This window comes from Lipotes vexillifer, unplaced genomic scaffold (assembly GCF_000442215.2).
Source record: "Lipotes vexillifer unplaced genomic scaffold, Lipotes_vexillifer_v1.1 scaffold68, whole genome shotgun sequence".
In the NCBI taxonomy this organism is placed as follows: Eukaryota; Metazoa; Chordata; class Mammalia; order Artiodactyla; family Lipotidae; genus Lipotes; species Lipotes vexillifer.
In genome coordinates this window covers 1,010,420-1,030,130 of record NW_006791676.1, presented here as the reverse complement: position 1 = coordinate 1,030,130, position 19,711 = coordinate 1,010,420, and the positions used below count along the sequence as shown (strand labels likewise).

The 19,711-nt window shown below is 36.7% G+C and overlaps 1 protein-coding gene across 2 annotated transcripts; it reads left to right on the top strand.

Moving 5' to 3' along the window:
* Positions 1-546: 546 nt before the first annotated feature.
* On the top strand, positions 547-19,271 carry GCA (grancalcin). Of its 2 annotated transcripts, XM_007464487.1 has the most exons (8): positions 547-630; positions 4,975-5,133; positions 10,086-10,155; positions 13,941-13,984; positions 14,261-14,408; positions 18,092-18,205; positions 18,544-18,602; positions 19,245-19,271. In XM_007464487.1, exons 1-8 carry the CDS (start codon positions 604-606, stop codon positions 19,269-19,271), a joined length of 648 nt encoding a protein of 215 aa, XP_007464549.1. In that variant the 5' UTR covers positions 547-603. The 2 variants fall into 2 exon arrangements, with proteins under 2 accessions (XP_007464549.1, XP_007464548.1); XM_007464486.1 differs by lacking the exons at positions 18,544-18,602; positions 19,245-19,271 and having other exon boundaries at positions 604-630; positions 18,092-18,351.
* The last annotated feature ends 440 nt before the right edge of the window (positions 19,272-19,711 follow it).

Below are 19,711 nucleotides of genomic sequence, written 5' to 3'. Positions count from 1 at the left end.
GTCAGGAGAGTTTTAGCTCAGAAGCACTACCTTTGGAGTAGCGGTCAAGGTTTCATAGTTTTGATGATGTGACATCAACGCTACGGAAAAATAGATGTAAGTAACTCTTCATGTTTTGAAATTCAGAGATATGTATTCGGTAGCCCAGCTTCAAAAGAGTGGAGGTTAAAAGAAGTCATGCACTTGCTGGTCTGGGGTTTTTAAGGAGAAAAGAAACCGACCTAGATGGGCTTTCCAGAGAGGGTGGAAGTTACTGTTGCAAAGGGTTCTCGGTTTAGCGAGAACAGAGCGCAAGACCCGAGCGAGTCAATAAAAGAGGAATAGGAAAAAGCTGGCCACGTGAAGCCAATCAGAGACGAGATGGATGGGACTAGCCTCGGGTAAGGGGCGGGCGTAGGTACGATAGGCTCCGAAGGGCCGGCCTCAGCCAATCCGAGCTGAGTAGGGCAGAGCTGGACTCCGGGAGGGGTTGGTCTTGAGGAAGTGAACGGCGCGGCCGGCAAGTCTGTCGACCTCACCTTCACCTGCAGCTGTACCTCCGCTTTTCTCCCAGCCTGGCGGACGCTGACTAGAAGGGGGACGGTTGACGTTCGCAAGATTGTCATGGCCTACCCGCGATACGGAGCAGGGGTGAGTCCTGGCCGCTTCGGCGCGGCCTCTGCCTCCGCGGGGTGTGGCGCTCCGGCGGGCGGTGCCAACGTGCCGGATCCGCCTTCGGTCGGTCCCTGCTAACTTCGCCCGCCTCTGGTACTCGGCGGCGAAGGGACTTCGCGCCGTGCAGGAAGCCGGGGCTGGGGCCGAGCGGGGAGCCGCAGGTGTTCTGGTCCCTGAGGAACCCTTAGACGAGTCCTTGTGGAGCCAAGGGTGTGGAGTGTTTTTAGAAATTTCTTCCCTGGAATGGAGGAACAAAGCATCCTTTTTCTTGTTCCAGTAATCTTGTGTGGTCCGCCCTCCGTCCAATCCTCCTAACCCCCTCCTCCCCAGTTTTGCTAGACGTTCTTTTCCTGAATTTTTTGACCACTTCTTTTCTGTTCTCTATGTTGCTTATGAATAAATTAAGGTATGCTAAATGTCTTCTAATGTTTACTATTATTACCAAGGACAGTTTTCTCCTAGACTTTTGGGGCGGGGATGGGGGAGTGGGGAGGTGGAGAAGATTATACTTTCTTACGTAACTGTTTATCCTGCATCACTTTTGGGAGTTGGGAGTTGTGACTGTAGTATCCATTATGGTAACAGGAAATAAAACAAAATTTAAAATTTCAATTTACATGCATATTTTTATTTTAGGTAAGTGTTATAGTGTGATCAGTATTTTCAAGCATAATGATACATTTTAAGTATAGAAAGCTTATACAGTTGAGGAAGAAATAGAATAAAAAATAAGTTCCAAGAATAAAAGGAAAAAAGGTAAAATTTCTGAATGTTCCAGAAGAGCCTTTTCATTTCTCTTAAAAAAAAAAAAAGGGTGGGAGCAAGTATCAGGTCATTATAGTATGGAGATAGCAACGGATACTTTCCAAAGAGTGATGTAAGACATCATTTGTGAATGTCAAGATTTACGGTGTATTAGGTACTGCATTCTTTACAACTATTTAAACTTAAGAACGTCAAATGTCAACATAAACTGTGGGGAAAGGTATATAACTTTTCAACATTGTTTTAGGGATAGGGAAGCAAATGTTTGAAGAACACTGACATAAGGTACAGCTGGTATCCTGAGGTATGAAGTGGAGTTCTATGCAGCCTGTTGTGACTTATTACACAGTTTATATGTGCAGAATTCTCCAGGGTTACAGATTATATGATCTAGTTTAACCAAAGTAACCCTCACAAAATGGACAAGTAGTTGAAAATCTCTGGGATGAAACTAGGGATCAAAGATAATACTAAAGATTCAAAAATATGCACTACATGAAAATGACATTGCTGACACTTTTAAGTACAAGGTTTTCTTCAGTCGCATTACCAGGTGATGACAATGATGACCTAATGATCAGTTTTGATTGATTTGAAACTATTGGGAAGACAACTTGAAATATGAATTTATTATAAACTACTTTTCAGGGTTTACTTTGTAGGCTAGGGGTCTGAGTTTCCCTCCTTGTGGGCGCTTCCCCATGGGTCTTGAGCATCTTCATGCTGGCCATGTTCTAAGAGAGAAACTAAAGCTGCCTGTCCTCTTAAAGTCTTAAGCCTGGAATGCATGTGGTGCAGTTTCTACCAGATAAAGCTGAAACAGGCCCAGTGCAGATTCAAGGGAGTAGAGAAAGTCTTTGCCTTTGCAGGGGAAAGGTTGCAAAGAATTTGCAACCATCTTTAATCTGGCCTCCACCAGGCTCTGACATTTTTGGATTTTGGAGAAGTTAATATTGCGAGACAGGAAGGAAAGGTAGATAGAAGGTTATTCCTAAGGCCAGGTTCTTCATGTAATACTGCTTGCCTGACTTTGAATAAAAAACAAGTATGCTGAACCCTCCAGGCACACATGGAGATGCCACAGTAGAGGGTCTATAGCCAGTCTCCTGGCACCACCTCAACATGAGCTTTTCACTAATAGGCTTATATTTAGTTTGGCCTCTCTTCTTAGAAAAAAGTTTTTTCAGTTTTCCTTCTGTGAAGCTTAAGGTGTGTGGGTCTCCAGTAAGCCTTAATTTCTTGGATATGCCCCAGGCCTTGATTGCCCTCCACGTCCTTGGAGCCCTTGGAACCAAAGTCTAGGTGTTTGTTTTTTGCCTCAGAGCAAAAGCTGCTTTGGGAATTTTGCTAATCCTTTTACCTCTGGGTCTAGACTTGTCCCTCAGTATTGGCCTGGAAGTTTCCCCATATGAGTGAGGAAATTTTACCTTTTTCCTTTAATATTAAAAAATAATATTTTAGGAAAATTTTCTTTTTTTTTTTTTTTTTGCAGTACGCGGGCCTCTCACTGTTGTGGCCTCTCCCGTTGCAGAGCACAGGCTCCGGATGCGCAGGCTCAGCGGCCGTGGCTCACGGGCCTAGTTGCTCCGCGGCATGTGGGATCCTCCCAGACCGGGGCACGAACCCGTGTCCCCTGCATCAGCAGGCGGACTCTCAACCACTGCGCCACCAGGGAAGCCCTAGGAAAATTTTTTGTGTGTGTGTGAAGATTGATCTTATCCTAGTTACCCTTATTAGAAATAGGAAGTTTTTTTTCCTTGAATCAATATTTGTAATTTATAGAATTTAGATACTTTTAGAAGGCCCATTTCATTTACATTTTCTTTTTTTAAACTTTATTTTATTTATTTATTTTATTTTTGGCTGTGTTGGGTCTTCATTGCTGCGCGCGGGCTTTCTCTAGTTGGGGAGAGCCGGGGCTACTCTTCGTTGCATGCGCGGGCTTCTCACTGCGGTGGCTTCTCTTGTTGTGGAGCATGGGCTCTAGGCACGCGGGCTTCAGTAGTTGTGGCTCGTGGCTCGCAGACTCTAGAGTGCAGGCTCAGTAGTTGTGACACACGGGCTTAGTTGCTCTGCGGCATGTGGGATCTTCCCGGACCAGGGCTCGAACCCATGGCCCTTGCATTGGCAGGCGGATTCTTAACCACTGCGCCATGAGGGAAGCCCCTACATTTTCAAATGTATTGGTAAAGACGTGTTCATAAGCATTTGTTAATATGTATTTTTTAATTTGAATTCTCTTTGTGGTTATATACACTTCTCTTTTTTATTCCAGAAACTGGCCTGTCCTTTGACAGTCTGTCTCTTTTCAAAGAATAACTTCTAAACAATTACTTTTTTTTCAAATTCGTTATATTGTTTTAATGTTTATTGTTCCCTTTCTTATACTTCATTGCTTCATAATCTAGTTTTTGATCCTTGAACACATTTCCTGGAGCTCCCATACTTTCTGCATACCTTTTGCCTTTACCATATCCCATGCTGCAGCTTTTCAAACTGCCACTAAAGGCTCCTACCTTTTGCCTTTTTCCCCCTCTTAGAACTCTTTTCTCTTTTTGCCCATCAACCTCTGCTTATTCTTCAAAGATGCAGATCAAGATTTTTGTTCCAAATGGAATAATGAACAATCTTGATACTTCTTCCTCCTCCAGACTCATTAAAAACAGTGAGCAAAATATCTCTCTAAGATATAAAAAAATGTATACCAAGTTCCAAAGTGAAAAGAAGACAGTAACCAGAGCCACAGCAGGAAGCAAACAGTATGTAGTCTCTGGGTTCAGCTTCATATTTGAATCATGGTCTACTTCTTACTAGCCATTTGACCTTAACTAATTCAGGAAACCTCTTGAAGTTTCACATCCTCAGCTGAAAAAAGGATAGTACTTTCATATCTCACTGAGTTGTTGGGAAATCAAATCACATGGTAGATGGAAAGTAGTTAGAACAGTACCTGCAATATTAAAAGCTCTCAATAAATATTAGCTGGGTATTATTATTGTTGGTATTCTCGTTGTTGTTATTCTTATCAGTTTTGAAGAGGACTGTTGTTGGAATTATCACTTTATTGTTCTGTTCATTGATATCTTGCTTTTCAAAAAATAAATATTTTCTAGTGGAGGGGATGTTTCAGCCCTACGCATCTTCCCATGATTCATTCACAGTTTTGTTGTATTGTGTTTACCATGTATTCTATGTGTGTGTCTTTAGGTATTCTACTTCTTAGTTTTACTCTAGGTGAAAATTTTCTTGTATTTTTTACTTTTTGCTTCTTGTATTTTTTACTTTTTTAAAGTGTGCCTCATTCTTAGAGGCTAGAGACTTCTTTTTTCTTTAACACTTTAAAACGTGTTGGATAACAGTTGTTAATGAGCTGAATTAAGTAATGCAGGGCATCTCGCAGTTTGTAGCTAACAGCTTTTGTGATAATTTGGGAGCTTTCAGTAACTCGATTTTTGCTTTTCAATGGACTTCTCATAAGTATTTTCTTTTAAACCAACTTCAGTGGATAATGGGTAATATTTGTATTAATAACCCTCTCCTTTTTCACTCTTGTAGCTTGGAAATTTTAGCAATCAGATGCATATGGGACAGCCAGTGCCAGGAACAGGGCCAGCTGTGCTCCCTGGTGGATACCCTGCATACCCAGCTTATCCCGACAGTTATTCCTCAGCGGGAGACCCCATGTGGACATACTTCACTGCTGTTGCTGACCAGGTAAAATCCTAAATATATAGCACAAATATCAGTTCTAAAAACTGATTGCAACTTAAAACAAATGTCAACTCTTTTATTTAGTGTGTCATTTTAAATGTATATGAAACTTGCATTTTAAACTTATCTAGACTAATTTTCTTCTTGAGATCAGAGATGAGGGTAGTCATAATTATCTCATTAAAAAGTCTGTTAGTTTGATGTCTGACAACGTTAGGAGTAACCAGGGTGGTGCGTGGAGACTGAGCCAGATAGGATCTGGGAAAAAGAGATCTGTATGTAAATCTCCTTGAGGAAGCTGGGGCAGAGTATCACAAAGGAGACTTGTAAATTGTGGATGTTTCCGGGAGAGGCTTGATGGTAAAGCAAATCAGGAAAAGATAAAGGAAACAAGGCAGAATGAAGGGACAAATACCAGACTAATGAGCAGAGACAGAGATTCATACTTGGGTCTCAGTCACAGTCCATGTCTCTTTTCTTTTATAGTGGTCAAGAATGATTTCTTGAGTGCATAGAATTTCATAGAAGTTTGATAACATTTTCCATTCTTTATTCAACCACTGAAATGTTCACTAGGTCCCATATGCCTTTCTAGAAATAGAGGATATGCACAGAATTATTACATGTGGCAGACACTTTGTTTTGGCTACCCGAATTCCATTCAAAACCTCCTTTTCCCTTTTCACGTGTGGTAGTGGTTGGAAAGCCCTAATACCATCTCAGACACCTTTCTATAAAGGTAACCATGTGCCATAAGACTGGCCATTGAGATGTAAGTGTAATTTCTTTGGGATGCTTTCCTTTTCCAAATGAGGAAATCTTTCCTGGAACCAGTGTTGGCCTTTTCTCCACCTTCACCCTACTGCCTGGAAAGGGGACTTGCAGTATGGAGGTGCTGCAGCCATATTGTGATCTTGAGGCAACAAGCTTGAGATAAAGGCCTGTGGATGGGGAATGTGGAAACACGGAAAGAGATTGATGGCCTCATTAAGTTGTCACAGAGTCTTGTTCTGCATAGCCCCAGACTTCTTGTATAAAAACAATAAACATTGATTTGTTTAAGCCCCTTTTATAACATTTTCTGATTGTTTTGCAGTTAAATGCAATCCTAACTGTTGTATTATGCCACTCTTATCTGCAAGGAACTCTTAAGTATAATACTGGGAATAAGTATGTTATCTATAGCTGACTATATAATAAATCCACTTTATAAAATTACAACTTAAAACGTAAGAACCAGACATATATATTTAGAGACTTTTTTTGACTTAAGAACTATTTCATTGTAACAGTTGTCAACAATGATTTGCTATGATTGTACTATTTGATACTTTCCTTAAATTTTTCAGTCTTGTGCTTTTGAATAATTAAATTCCATAAGGACGTGGCCCTTGTCATATTGTCTCTTACCCAGGAGGCACTAGGATTATATTAGTCATTGAATGGATGCATAAACTATCTCATTTTCAATTTTTAGTCCAAATATTTAGACAGTTCTCTTATATGATGAATTTTGTCTGGCTTTAAGGGTTCAAGTGTAGTATCAGATTTATACATTATGATCCTAGAACCTAGTTACCAAACTCACCTCTGCAGCTATATTCTTTTTTGATAGGCCTCATAATTAAAGATACTCTGAGAAATGTCCAATTAAAAGTTTCTGCAGTGTCCCTTTTTATAGGAGGATGTTTTCCTAACAGTAATGATTCAATCATCAGTTGATTCAGGGAAATTCTGGTTAGTACGTTCATAAATACACACAGGCACACACACGTATACACACAGAAGTATCTTGATAATACCAACAACTTTAACTTTAATGTGCACACTGCTTGCATTTTTCCACACAGCAGCTCTGTGAGGTAGGTCAGATGGATGTGCTCTTTTATTATAGATGAGTAAGTAGAGATTAAGATTGATTAGCCTAACAAATAGGGCTTGAACTTGAATATCATTTCAAAATCTTGCTGCCTATCAGTTAACCTAACCAAGGGCAATTGATTTTTTGTTAATTATCTATCTAAAGCTCTTAATATTTAATTAGAAAATGCAGTTTTCTACCACTAATGATAGGTAATTTAGTTGAGGGTTTAGATAGTTGATCACAATCCTCAGCTCAAACTGCCCATAAAGAGATGCAAAATGATCACTTGGATTTTCTCCTTATAATTTAGGAAGACACTGCTTGTTAGTTAATTAAGATAACATGTTTGTATAAAATGTATGAAATACGAGTATGAAGTAGTGTACCAGGATAATGCTTTCTGATAGTGATAAATAACTTTCAGCAGAGCTATTCAGGTTATTAGAAAAACTCCAAAATTCTATAAAAACGCATGCAAAATAGAATTTCATTCGTTAATTAGGTTTTAGATTTTTAAATTTAATCCGTACTTGAATGAGAAATTGTAATAATTTCATCCTTTTGAAATAGTAAATGAATATGGCTACAAACTGTCAGAAGTGACTACAGTTTAGTGAAGAACCAAAGGAATTATCTACATTCTACCAAACAGCTAACTTGCTTTGTACTAGATACTGGGCTAGGGTCTGGGGATGAAAGGTAAATGAAACTCAGATACTGACCTAGACGATCTCTGTCTAGTCAGGGAGATAGACCCGTGGGAAATGATAACGGTACAGGGAGAGGCGTGCTCAAGGTGAGTGAGTGAAGATGATAGCAACACCGAGAACATCCTCCGACCCTTATACTTGTTCTCTTTGCCTAGAACTGCACTGTCCAAATTAAATAGAGTGTGAGCCACAAATGCAAGCCACATATGTAGTTCTCAAGCCTCCAAGTAGTGCATTTTAAGGAGTAAAAAGAAATAGGTGAAATTAATTTTAATGGAATATTTTATCTAACCCAGTGTATCAAAAAAGATTAACATTTCAACATGTAATCATGTAAAACTTATTAATAAGATATTTTATTCTATGTCGTGGTTACTAAGTCTTGGAAATCTGGTGTGTATTTTACACTAACAGAACATCTCTGTTCAGACTAGGCACATTTAAGTGTTCGGTGGAATGTAGGGCTAGTGGCTTCTGTTTTGGACAACTCGGGCCTAGAGCACTCTCCCTCAGATGTCTGCATAGCTCGCTCCTTCACTTTCTTCAAATCTTTCTCAAAATTCGCCTTATATATGAGGCTCTGCTTTACCATCTATGTAAAATACCATTGGCCTCCTCACTGTACTCCACAACACTCCTTCTTAGCACCTTTACTCTGCTGTATTTTTTCCCTCAGCACTTACTACCATCAGATGTAATTTCTGCTTTACCGCCTCTCTCCCACCACTAAAATGTAACCTCTATGAAGGCGAGGAATTTGTTTTGGACACGGCTTGGTACTTAGTCCATTTAATGGTGCTTGAACGTGTTAGGTTGTTCAATAGATATATGTTAAATGGATGAATTTCTTATTCTTTCTAAATGGAAGATATCTGTTCATTTATTTCTCTGCATTTTCTTAGCATACTTGTTTTAATGATTGCTCTATAAAATTCTTTCATCCTGTATGAATTTGTTCTGAAATGGTTCATTCTTGTGGACTGTCTTTCTGAACATTAGATTTTTCCACATACTTTGGAATATTGGTTCCTTAAACTTACAGTGAGTGAAGTTTTTGTTTATTCTCCTCACCCCTCCCCTAACCTTTTGTCCCCTTCCACGTTTCCCTTCCTCTCCCCATGTCACCCTTCCGTACCTAGTGGTTTTGTGATTTTCCCCACCTAGATTGTGTCCAGAATCAGATTTCACTGACATATAAAATCCTTTGCCTTGAGTTAAGTTGTTCTAATAAATACTCGGGTTTATTTTCCAGAAACAAGCAGACTAAAATACAATAAATAAACCAGTACATACTTTAATATCTTAAAAATGTAAAACCGTCAGGTAAATCTAACAGGCTTGATAGACCTAAACAGGGTCAATATCAAGAGACAAATGAAGTGAATGATGCAAGCACAGGGTCAGATCCTTTGTTTAAAAACTGGATATTTATTCACAGAATTTTTGCGTTAATTTTTTTTTAATATTGCATTAAAGCATTACTGTGACTACTGAGTTTTCTTAAACTTCCTTATATTTAAAGGTTAGTCTCTCACTTGCCTGATAATGTTTATAATACTCCTTAGAAGTGTCTGTAATACTTCTTAGAAGTAGTTTGTAAAAGTTTTGTTTTTTTCTTGGGTTCTTACAAATTACGTGTTTTAAATTTGCCTCCTTAATCCTTTCTCAGAGTTGTTGTTTTGAATTTGTGACAGTGTATGTGATGCTTCCAAGTAAATTACTCTTTATTTTTGTAGAAAATAGGATGAGGTACTGAAACATAATGAGAGTATTCAACCTGTTTCACTTCCACTGTGGTTACTTGTTTGTGATAAAAAAATTTTTTTCCCCGTAAGAAGGTCAAACAAGAATATTTGGACAAAAAATCAGAGGGGACTCTAAAACTTTGCTGAGGTTAATGCTGTGGAGGAAAAAGATATTTTCTCTTCCCAGTTAAAGATTCAGTATCCTTTAGAAATAATCTCCCCTCAAAATGGGCATGAAAGGAAGTGTTTGAGACTTCTCTGAACGCATTTTAGCATTTTAGGCATTTTTCTAACTATTTTAAGTAGAGGTATAATGATTCTCACAAGGTATTACTTCGCACTATTATAGGACAGAGTGATTATGCTATATTTCAGAAGTAGAGAATATAACTTACATTTGAAATACCTGAATAATTTAATAGAATAAAATTTGATTGTGAAAAAAGTATTCATGTTGTGTGATGTTCTCTAATGTGCCTTTGCCGTCAATAATTATCTCTATAATTTTGTAGTTGATAATAGAGTAGTATTTTAAAGATTGCATATTTATTGATCGGCCTAGAACAGTTAGTTAGCATTTTAGTATGCTTTTATACAGCTGATTTTATTAATCAGGTTATAATTATTTTGTAACAGGATGGTGAAGTGGATGCTGAAGAACTTCAGAAATGTTTAACACAGTCTGGAATTAGTGGAACTTTTTCTCGTGAGATCTTTTTTTTCCTCTGTTAAAATTGGACTAGGAAATTCATTTTCTAACTTTTTTGTTTCCATACTTAAAATATAAAAAAAAATTTTTATCACAGATATACATAGTTCAAAGAGCCAAATAATTCTGCGAAGCTTGTTATGAAAATACTGTTCAGCATGCATTCCTCCCTCCCCGATGTTAACCACTCGCAGAGAAAATCTCTTTAAAGTTCTTCAGCTAATTCTTTTGAAATTTGCCTCCATATCTCAAAATAACATCCTTTATCACTATGGATTTTCAGTTTTAATGATCATCAATTATTATGTCCTGTGGTGGGTGATGAGGATGTAACCCTCTCATCTGTGTCCCTGTACTCCACACAGGAGCTCCCTCATCCATCTGCTGTTAAGTAATTTTCATTAGCTCACTAATCAGTATTTGCCTTATTGTTACTATCTAAATGCTCTTCCTGAGTCTTGTAATAATATATGATTAATTTTCCTTTTAATGTAACTTTTTGCTTTTTCTGAAATTAATCCTCATCCAGGAGCTTTCTGTTGTGCTTCGTTTTCTGTGCATAGCTGTCAGGCTTGCACTCCTGGAGCCCTTTCTTCTCTCTCTTGAGTTGGATCTCCCCTTCATTCCATCCCTTGTTGTTATTTTAAATTCGATTAAATATATTGAATTAGCTTCTTAATAAAAGTGCATGGGAGGTAAATTTTTTGAGACTTTCTCAGAAAATGCTTTCATTCTATCCTCAGAATTAAGTGATTGGCCAGGTATAGAACTCCAGATTACAAATCATTTTGACTTAGAATTTTAAAGGTATTGCTCCATTGTTTCCAGCTTCCATTGTTGCTTTATCTTTTTGTTTCCTGCCTGTATGTCCTTTGTTATTACTGTGTGGAGGCTTGTGAGATCTTCTCTTTGTCCCTAGTCTGAAATGTCACAGTGCTGTGCCTGGTTGTGTGGGGAATGCAGTGGGCACTCCTAATCTGGAAACTCATTTGCATTAGTTCAGCGCTGTTTTCTCCATTTTCTCTTTCTGGAATGTGTCTTTGGACTGGGTCACTTTTCTTACCTTTTCTCTCCTACCTCTTATTTTCCTCTACTTTGGGGGAAATTTCCTCAACTTTATTTTCTTTTTCTTTTTTAACTATGGGACGCTTCACAGAACAAATTGCGTATCATCCTTGTGCAAGGGCCATGCTACTTTATTGTTCCAATTTTAGTATATGTGCTGCTGAAGCGAGCACTCAACTTTATTTTCGAAACCTTCCATTGAGTGTTTCATTTCTCCTATCATGTTTTTAAAATCCAAGAACCTTTGTTCTTTTTTCATGAATGCGATGTCTTTCCTTATCTCTCTGAGATTAATGTACTTTTTTTTAAGCTTTTTTCTTCCTACATAACCTACTTCCTCCAGTTTTTTTTTCCAGGTTGTTTGTTTGGCTGTCTTTCATGTTAGGTGCTTTTCTCAGGTGTCTGATGATCCTAGCTTGCTCATATTTAACCAAAATGCCAGTTAGAAGCCCTGAGAGCCAGGCTGGGTGTTGACTGTAGACTTCAGAGTCTGGTGGTTTGGCTGGGCAGTGTGTCCTCCAGCACTGGGTATCAGGATCTTTCGGGATTTCCTTTGGGGCTGGTTGTCCAGTTGATCTTCTGTCTGGAGTGGAGGAGGGAGGACTCATCAGAGTTCTCAGTCTTTTGTAAATTGTCATTGAATTTTCTTGTTTCAGTAGATAGCCCTATCCTCAGCTGTGCCTGGTTTCCTGCAGTGCACAGTCCTCTCCAGAGAATAAAACCCCAGATGTCTACTGGCGTGGGAGTAGACAGGGTAGGCATCCATGTAGCTGAAGCAAGGAGGGGATTTGGGGCTCTAAAGGCTCCTTAGATAGACATTCAATCAGTCCTTCGGTTTTTGTCTCTACATTCACACCCATTTTCAGAAGTACTGCCAATTCTTAAACGTTTGGAGTCTCCTCCAGGATAACCAGGCTGCTTCTCAGTTTGTCTTATTCCAAGTTCAGGAAGCCACTTTCTCAGATCTAGGTTGTCAACTTAGGTCCACCTGCTTTTCTAACTTGCAGAATTTTATTCCTTTGTTTTCTCTCTCATTCTCTTTTTCTCTAAAGGATTACAACTTTTAGAAATTCAGTTTAATTCTGTCCATTCTAATGGGGTGTGGGAAGAGAGGGAAAATCTGTCAACTTTCCTAATAATTCTCTCCCTCCATTCTTCGTCAGAGATATTTAATCTTACGTATACTTGGTCCTATTTTGAGATTGATTTGATTGAAGGTCTGCTTATTTGATGACTCAATTTTTGTCATTTATTATCATCTATTCAGATTCTCCCACTTAATGAATGTGTGCCATGTTAACTTTAAGGCATTTACTTGACAAAATGATGGAATGCCATTCCAGAGATTTCTCCCCCTCCTTGCCTGAGTAGTTTTTGTATGAAGGAGCACTGGGCTCCAATCCTGACTCTTCCACCTGTTAGCTAGTGAACGTGGGAAGCTTTATCTTTCTGGGCCACAGTTGCTTTATTTGTAAAATTGGGGCTAGGATAGGTTTGGCATGTTTATGTGAAATCACAAAACACACACTACCTGGCTCATAGTAAATGCTATTCACTGTCAGTTGAATTGTCAGTCTGAAAATACTGTAACCACCTATTCTAACATTGACACCATATGAAACATTCAAAGAAAGCTCTTTTAACTTTTGGATTGTTTTATAATTTTCTTTAATGGGTCTAAAATTTAGCTGAAATAGTTTTTTTCTTTATAAAAATTTCAAAATATTTTATCAAATAGCATAAAGTAAAACAATTTTAAGCATTTTTATTTATTCATTCATTTATTTTAACGAGCTACTAGTAAGAACTTTGTAAACTTGACTGTACTGACATATCTCCTTTATCAGGACTATGTGTAAATTAGTCTTGAGATAAGTCAGCATGCTAGTTGAATGTAATTGTGATAAGGTTTAGAAAAATTAAATTCTGCCTAGTGAGTCCTCAGTTATAGTTCTTTAAATATGAAAGTGTTAATATTTCTAATAACCCCTGATTTTAAGGTAGCAAACTATCTTGTTATCTTTATTTCTTCTTCCTTTCTTTTCCCCTCCCCCAAGAAAAAACAGTTGCTTTCAGTTCTGAAGCTCATCTTTTTCTTACTTGGTTGATTGCAGTAAACTACCAGATGGTTTACCTACATCCAGATCCATCTTACTTTACTCTCTAGTATGTTCTTTGTCAATTACTGTTTCTGAAATGGAAATTTTAGAATTGCCCCTCTGTTCCTTAAAATCCTTTAGTAACTTCCATTGGTCTAAAACTTTAGGGTGGCATTCAAGACTTTCGTGACCTGGTCCTCATCTGGCTTTCTGAAGTCATTATATGCATATGCCTCTCCTTCCCATATACCCCAAGCTTTAACCAAATCTCTAACACTTTCAAGTTTTGTGATCTCAGCGTATGACAACTTCTACTTAAACCTGACTTGGCATTTGTGTTAGGAGGACTGAAGCCCTCCTTTTCACTTGTTTAATTTTCAGTATTTTATAATTGCTTATTTAATTAAGATGTGAGTAGTATGAAGGTAGTAATTTTTATTTTAGTCTCTCTCTTTTTTTTTTTTTAACTATGCATGCCTAACATTCAAAGTTTGTTCATTGGGTGATTGTGTATGTTTGGCAATGTGTAAATGTTTTGTTTTGAAAACAGAAATTGTTGTAATTTTATATAAATAAAATCGGGCAGAATTTAATTCAAATAATAAATATGTTTTATAGCCTTCAGTTTGGAAACCTGCAGAATTATGATTGCCATGTTGGATGTATCCTTCACTAAAAATAGAAAATATTGGAATATAGAATATTAAGGCAATTGTTAGATATAAATGATTATAGTAAACTAAAGAGTTTAACAATACTTTGTAACATCCTGTTTGAATTCCATTCTTTTCCATTTTTACACAGAAATCTATTTATATGCTAAGTTTGGCTAACTCTTGCAGAAATGAACTTAACAATTTTTTAGTCAATTATTTGGAGTTTTGGGTCAGGGTAGATTCTTTGGTATCAAAACTTATTTTTGTTAATAAAACTATCAGAGAGATTACACAGGAAAAATGGGATTTAATGAATTCAAAGAACTTTGGGCAGCTCTTAATGCCTGGAAGCAAAATTTCATAACTGTTGATAAAGACAGAAGTGGCACAGTAGAGCGTCATGAATTGAATCAAGCCATTGCTGCTATGGGTAAGAATATTAAATTCTTTAGAATCGATCCAGGTCATCTTTGTTCAGATGAATATTAATTGTTTAAATTTGCTAAGTAATAAAAGGGTATATTATTTCACCAGCTGTTGTCCAATTTGATTTCAAGGTTATAGATACATTCTGATTTAAGACCTTTAACAAAACCATTTTATTTCTGAGTTTTCCAAAGATGATCTTTCATACACTCTGGTTGATAAAACAATTTCTGAATTTCCTATGTTGAGTATACTCAAATTTATTCTAATTGTTTGTACTCACTTACCATTTATATTGTATTCTTTTGTAACTTGGTAAGATCTCTAATTTGACAGCAAAGGCTTATCTCAATTACAGGTCTCCATACATAGTCTAGCTTTCTAGCAGTAAAACCTGTTTTTTTTTGTTTTTCTTCTTTTTTTAATGTAGTGTAGAACACACAGCAGACACTGGAAAACCTCAAAATGGGAAGTCTACATTTTAGAATATCTTAAAAGACTGTAAATTTATTTTTAGCATATCTCTGATAAGCTAAGGTTCTCAGTCTATTTTCTTTCAAAAAGTGATAATATAAATGGTGTTTAACTTGTTTACAGTTAATGCAATTTTAAGTAGTTTTCTTAATTGTATTTACTTTTGTGATTTTATTTACACTCATTTTTAAACAAAATTCTTTTGTAACAGAACTTTTTGAGAGATTTTAACTTTCAGAAATCTGAACCAAGTGCAAATTATCTCAAATTCCAATTTAAAGTCAAAGCCATGATTAGTTTCGTTGTATCAATAGATGTTTTAATAGATGGTCATTTTAGGGACAGCCCTGGCCATATAAACATGTATAGTTCAGCTACAGAGTCTTAATTCCTAATGAATTAAACTTGGTTCTTAATTCAGCACAGTGTTGGAAAATTAATATAACCAATTGCAAAAAAGAAAACCACCGAAGAGTTCACATAGGCAGTTGAGTGTAACAAAGAGGTATTCTGTATTTTTCAAATTTAAGGTCTTCAGACATATTTTAAGATATTCAAATTATTTTTGCTGAGAATGCTATGGAAAATCTTATGAATTTTATCAGTCCCACATCCAGATCATAATTCTCTAATAGAAAGCTCAGGGCTTATTTGCATATAATTACATTAGTTTGCATATATGGCTTCTATTAATTTATACCTTTCATTTACTTTTAGCAAGTTTCCTGGATTGTATTTCATTATAGCTATGCATAGAATTATCTTCTGTTGCATTTGTTTTTATTATTTTTCCCTTTGACTGGATTGATGTCTTTTGTCTAAATCTACTAATCCATTAATATATAAAGACAATAATTCTAGGCCAGCATTCTTCACAATAAAGTGTACCCATTCATTAAATACATAAGACCATCTGTAGGGGTGCAACAAGTGGAATATATTAATTTATATTTTTAATTACTTTTATTCCATTCTTTTTAAATTTTAGTTTTATATATACTTTAAAAGGTAAATAATCAAATAGTAATTCATGTATAGAATTTAAAACTAAATGAATACACATATAATGGGAGTGAGTGATCCAAAACTTCTTACTCATAGAAGTACACATTCAAAAGCTTTTGGAGTCCACTGGGCTAGACAATAAAGAACCAAGGAAACAGTAAGAAGACTGTGGTTAAGATGAAAATCTGTGAAGAAACAGAATAAGGGTTATAGGACAAAATGGAATAACATTTTCCTATTTCTCCCCGCTCTGAGTAACCATGTTGATTCTCAGATTTTCTTTGACTATAAAAGACACTTGTAAGCAATATAGTCAATGGGAAATATAGGTTTGAATGATAGCAAAGATCACTAATAACCTTTGCTTTGATTTTTTTTTTAATAGATTTGTTTTATTTATTTATTTATTTTTAAATTTATGCCTGTGTTGGGTCTTTGTTGCTGTGCACGGGTTTCTCTAGTTGCAGTGAGCGGGGGTGCTCTTCATTGCAGTGTGCAAGATTCTCATTGTGGTGGCTTCCCTTGTTGTGGAGCACGGGCTCTAGGCACGTGGGCTTCAGTAGTCGTGGCTCGCAGGCTCTAGAGCGCAGGCTCAGTAGTTGTGGCGCACAGGCTTAGTTGCTCTGTGACATGTGAGATCTTCCTGGACCAGGGCTCGAACCTGTGTCCCCTGCACTGGCAGGTAGATTCTTAACCACTGCACCATCAGGGAAGCCCTCAATTTCATTCCCTTTTATGGCTGAGTAATATTCCATTGTATATATATATATACCACATTTTCTGTATCCATTCATCTGTTGTTGGACATTTAGGCTGCTTACATGACATGGCTATCGTAAATAGTGCTGCAGTGAACACTGGGGTATCATTCCTTTTTATGGCTGAGTAATATTCCATCGTATATATGTACCACATTTTCTGTATCCAGTCATCTGTCGTTGGGATGTTTAGGTTGTTTACACGTCCTGACTGTTGTAAATAGTGCTGCAATGCATATTGGGGTACATGTGTCCTTTGAGTTATGGTTTTCTCAGGGTATAGTAGTGGGATTGCTGGGTCATATAGTAGTTCTAGTTTTAGGTTTTTTTTTTTTTTTTTCGGTACGCGGGCCTCTCACTGCTGTGGCCTTTCCCATTGCACAGGCTCCGGACGCACAGGCTCAGCGGCCATGGCCCACGGGCCCAGCCGCTCTGCGGCATGTGGGATCTTCCCGGACGGGGGCACGAACCCGTGTCCCCTGCATCAGCAGGCGGACTCTCAACCACTGCACCACCAGGGAAGCCCCTATTTTTAGTTTTTTAATGAATCTCTGAACTGTTCTCCATAGTGGCTGTATCAATTTACATTACCACCAGCAGTGCAAGAGGGTTCCCTTTTCACCACACCATCTCCAGCATTTATTGTTTGTAGATTTTTTGATGATTGCCATTCCAAAGCAATCTACAGATTCAGTGCAATCCCTATCAAATTACCAATGGCATTCTTCACAGAATTAGAACAAAAAATTTTACAATTTGTATGGAAACACAAAAGGCCCCGAATAGCCAAAGCAATCTTGACAAAGAAAAATGGAGCTGGAAGGATCAGGCTCCCTGACTTTAAACTATACTACAAAGCTACAGTAATCAAGACAGTATGGTACTGGAACAAAAACAGAAATGTAGTTCAGTGGTACAAGATAGAAAGCCCAGAGATAAACCCACACACATATGGTCACCTAATGTAGGACAAAGGAGGCAAGAACATACAATGGAGAAAAGACAGCCTCTTTAATAAGTAGTGCTGGGAAAACTGGACAGCTACCTCCAGTCCTCCCAGAAACACCCAGAGCTCTGATATTCTTTAAAGAACTATAAAGTTACAGGGTTGAAATATTGATGCATTAAAAAAAACTGTGACATACACTAGACCTTATTTCAAAATCCAAATATATTTTAAAAGCACAAAAAGATAATTATTTTCTTTTTCCTAGCTATCACTTTTTTACAAAGCTAGAATTGTGAGAATTATGTACCACTTCACTATTAGTAATGAAACCTTTGTCTGATCAATTTCAATTGGAATGTGTTTTGTTTCTAATGTATATTTTTATGTAATGAATTTTGAATGTTAATTTGTTTTATGACTTTATTAACAAGAATGCATTGTTTGTTGTGTTCTTTTGATGTTTAGTTTTGGAAGTTTTAATCTAGCAATCCCTTTTTCTAGGTTATAGGTTGAGTCCTCAAACGTTAACTGCTATCGTTAAACGTTATAGCAAGAATGGCAGAATTTTCTTTGATGATTATGTTGCTTGCTGTGTGAAGCTTCGAGCATTGACAGGTATGGACCATTTATGGGTACGGTATCATGTAGCTTTTTTCTTGAATGGTGTCCCTCACTTTCTTCAGCAAGTTGATGGTATTATGTATTTTCCCCCTTTATTCACTATTAAATCTAATCAGAGCTTTAAGGCTTTAAAAATTTAGGATTATAAATAGTGAAAAATTATTATAGCTCAGTTTTGGAAAGTTTTCTTCATTTCTCAGTTGCCTGGGACATAAAATCACTTAAGATTTACTTGAGTATAAAGTTATTCATTTTTTAGTACCTGGGGACACCAAGTATTTAAAACTATAGATTTTAAATTATAACAGAAAAAGTAATTTTTTTGTTTAAAGATTTCTTTAGGAGAAGAGACCACTTGCAACAAGGGGTTGTGAGTTTCATATATGATGATGTAAGTATCCTGTATTACACTTTTGATATTTATACTGTGTTCTGTATATGTTTACAGTTGTCAAAAAATTTAAGTGATCTCTGGTTTCAGTACTGGAAAAAATATATTTTAGAGACCATATTCTTTATGTTTTTCAGCTTAACGCAAATGTAAGATTCAATCGTGGTAGAAATACCAATTTGACTTTATAGTAAACATAAAAATACTTTTAAATTTTATGACAGACTTTTGGCAGTTTATGTTGCAAATCATTTTTAAGGGCAAAACTACCATTGCTTTTATAAAGAGTAATTTACTTGTGATGGTCTTTCTTCTAAGAGAGATAGGAAATTTTCATCTATGATAGGTAATGGAACTGTTCATTTCTCATTTCAGATGGTTGCTATTAACCTGATTCCAAGTTTGTTTTAACTGAAGGAGAGGTTATATTTCACATGTTCTTTAGTGTTTCAAGGTTTTGTTTTATTTTTGTTATGTAGGAATTATAGGGTCAACTTTACCCTACTAGTATAATACTGGTTTGAGTTACAAGCCTTAGAAACTCAAAATTTCTCCTCTTGTGAAAATGCTTCTGTGGAATATAATTAATCAAAACCAAAACCATTTTGTTGTTACCAGCTGGTGATTTTGCTTATGTATTAGTTTTTGCAGGGCACTATGGCAATTTGATAGTATAGAATTTGAAGGCTGAAGAAATACTGTGAATTTCTCTGCTTGGAAGAAATGAACTGAACTACTTTGAATTAAAGCTTTTGGGGCTTTTCCATGTTCCTGTCTGTTAAATCTCTTCTCTTTCTATGTGTTTTTACTTTAGCTCACCATGCAAAGCAGTAAAAGAGTTGTTTTTGTATTTGTAATATTTATATAAATATATATAAATTTATAACTTTAGGGATATCTGCATAATAAATATTGGTATCTGATTAAGTGATATAAATACCTCTTAGTTTTAATTTTCTTTCTTACTTACAAGATAGATTATGTAAGAAGCCAAATGATGAAAGCCTGGATAAAACTAATTTATACTTACCTGAAGGTTACAAATTATACTTGGAAATTTTGTAGTTGTTGGTATTTGAGGGTGAGCCAGAAGGGGAAGCCTAGATTTT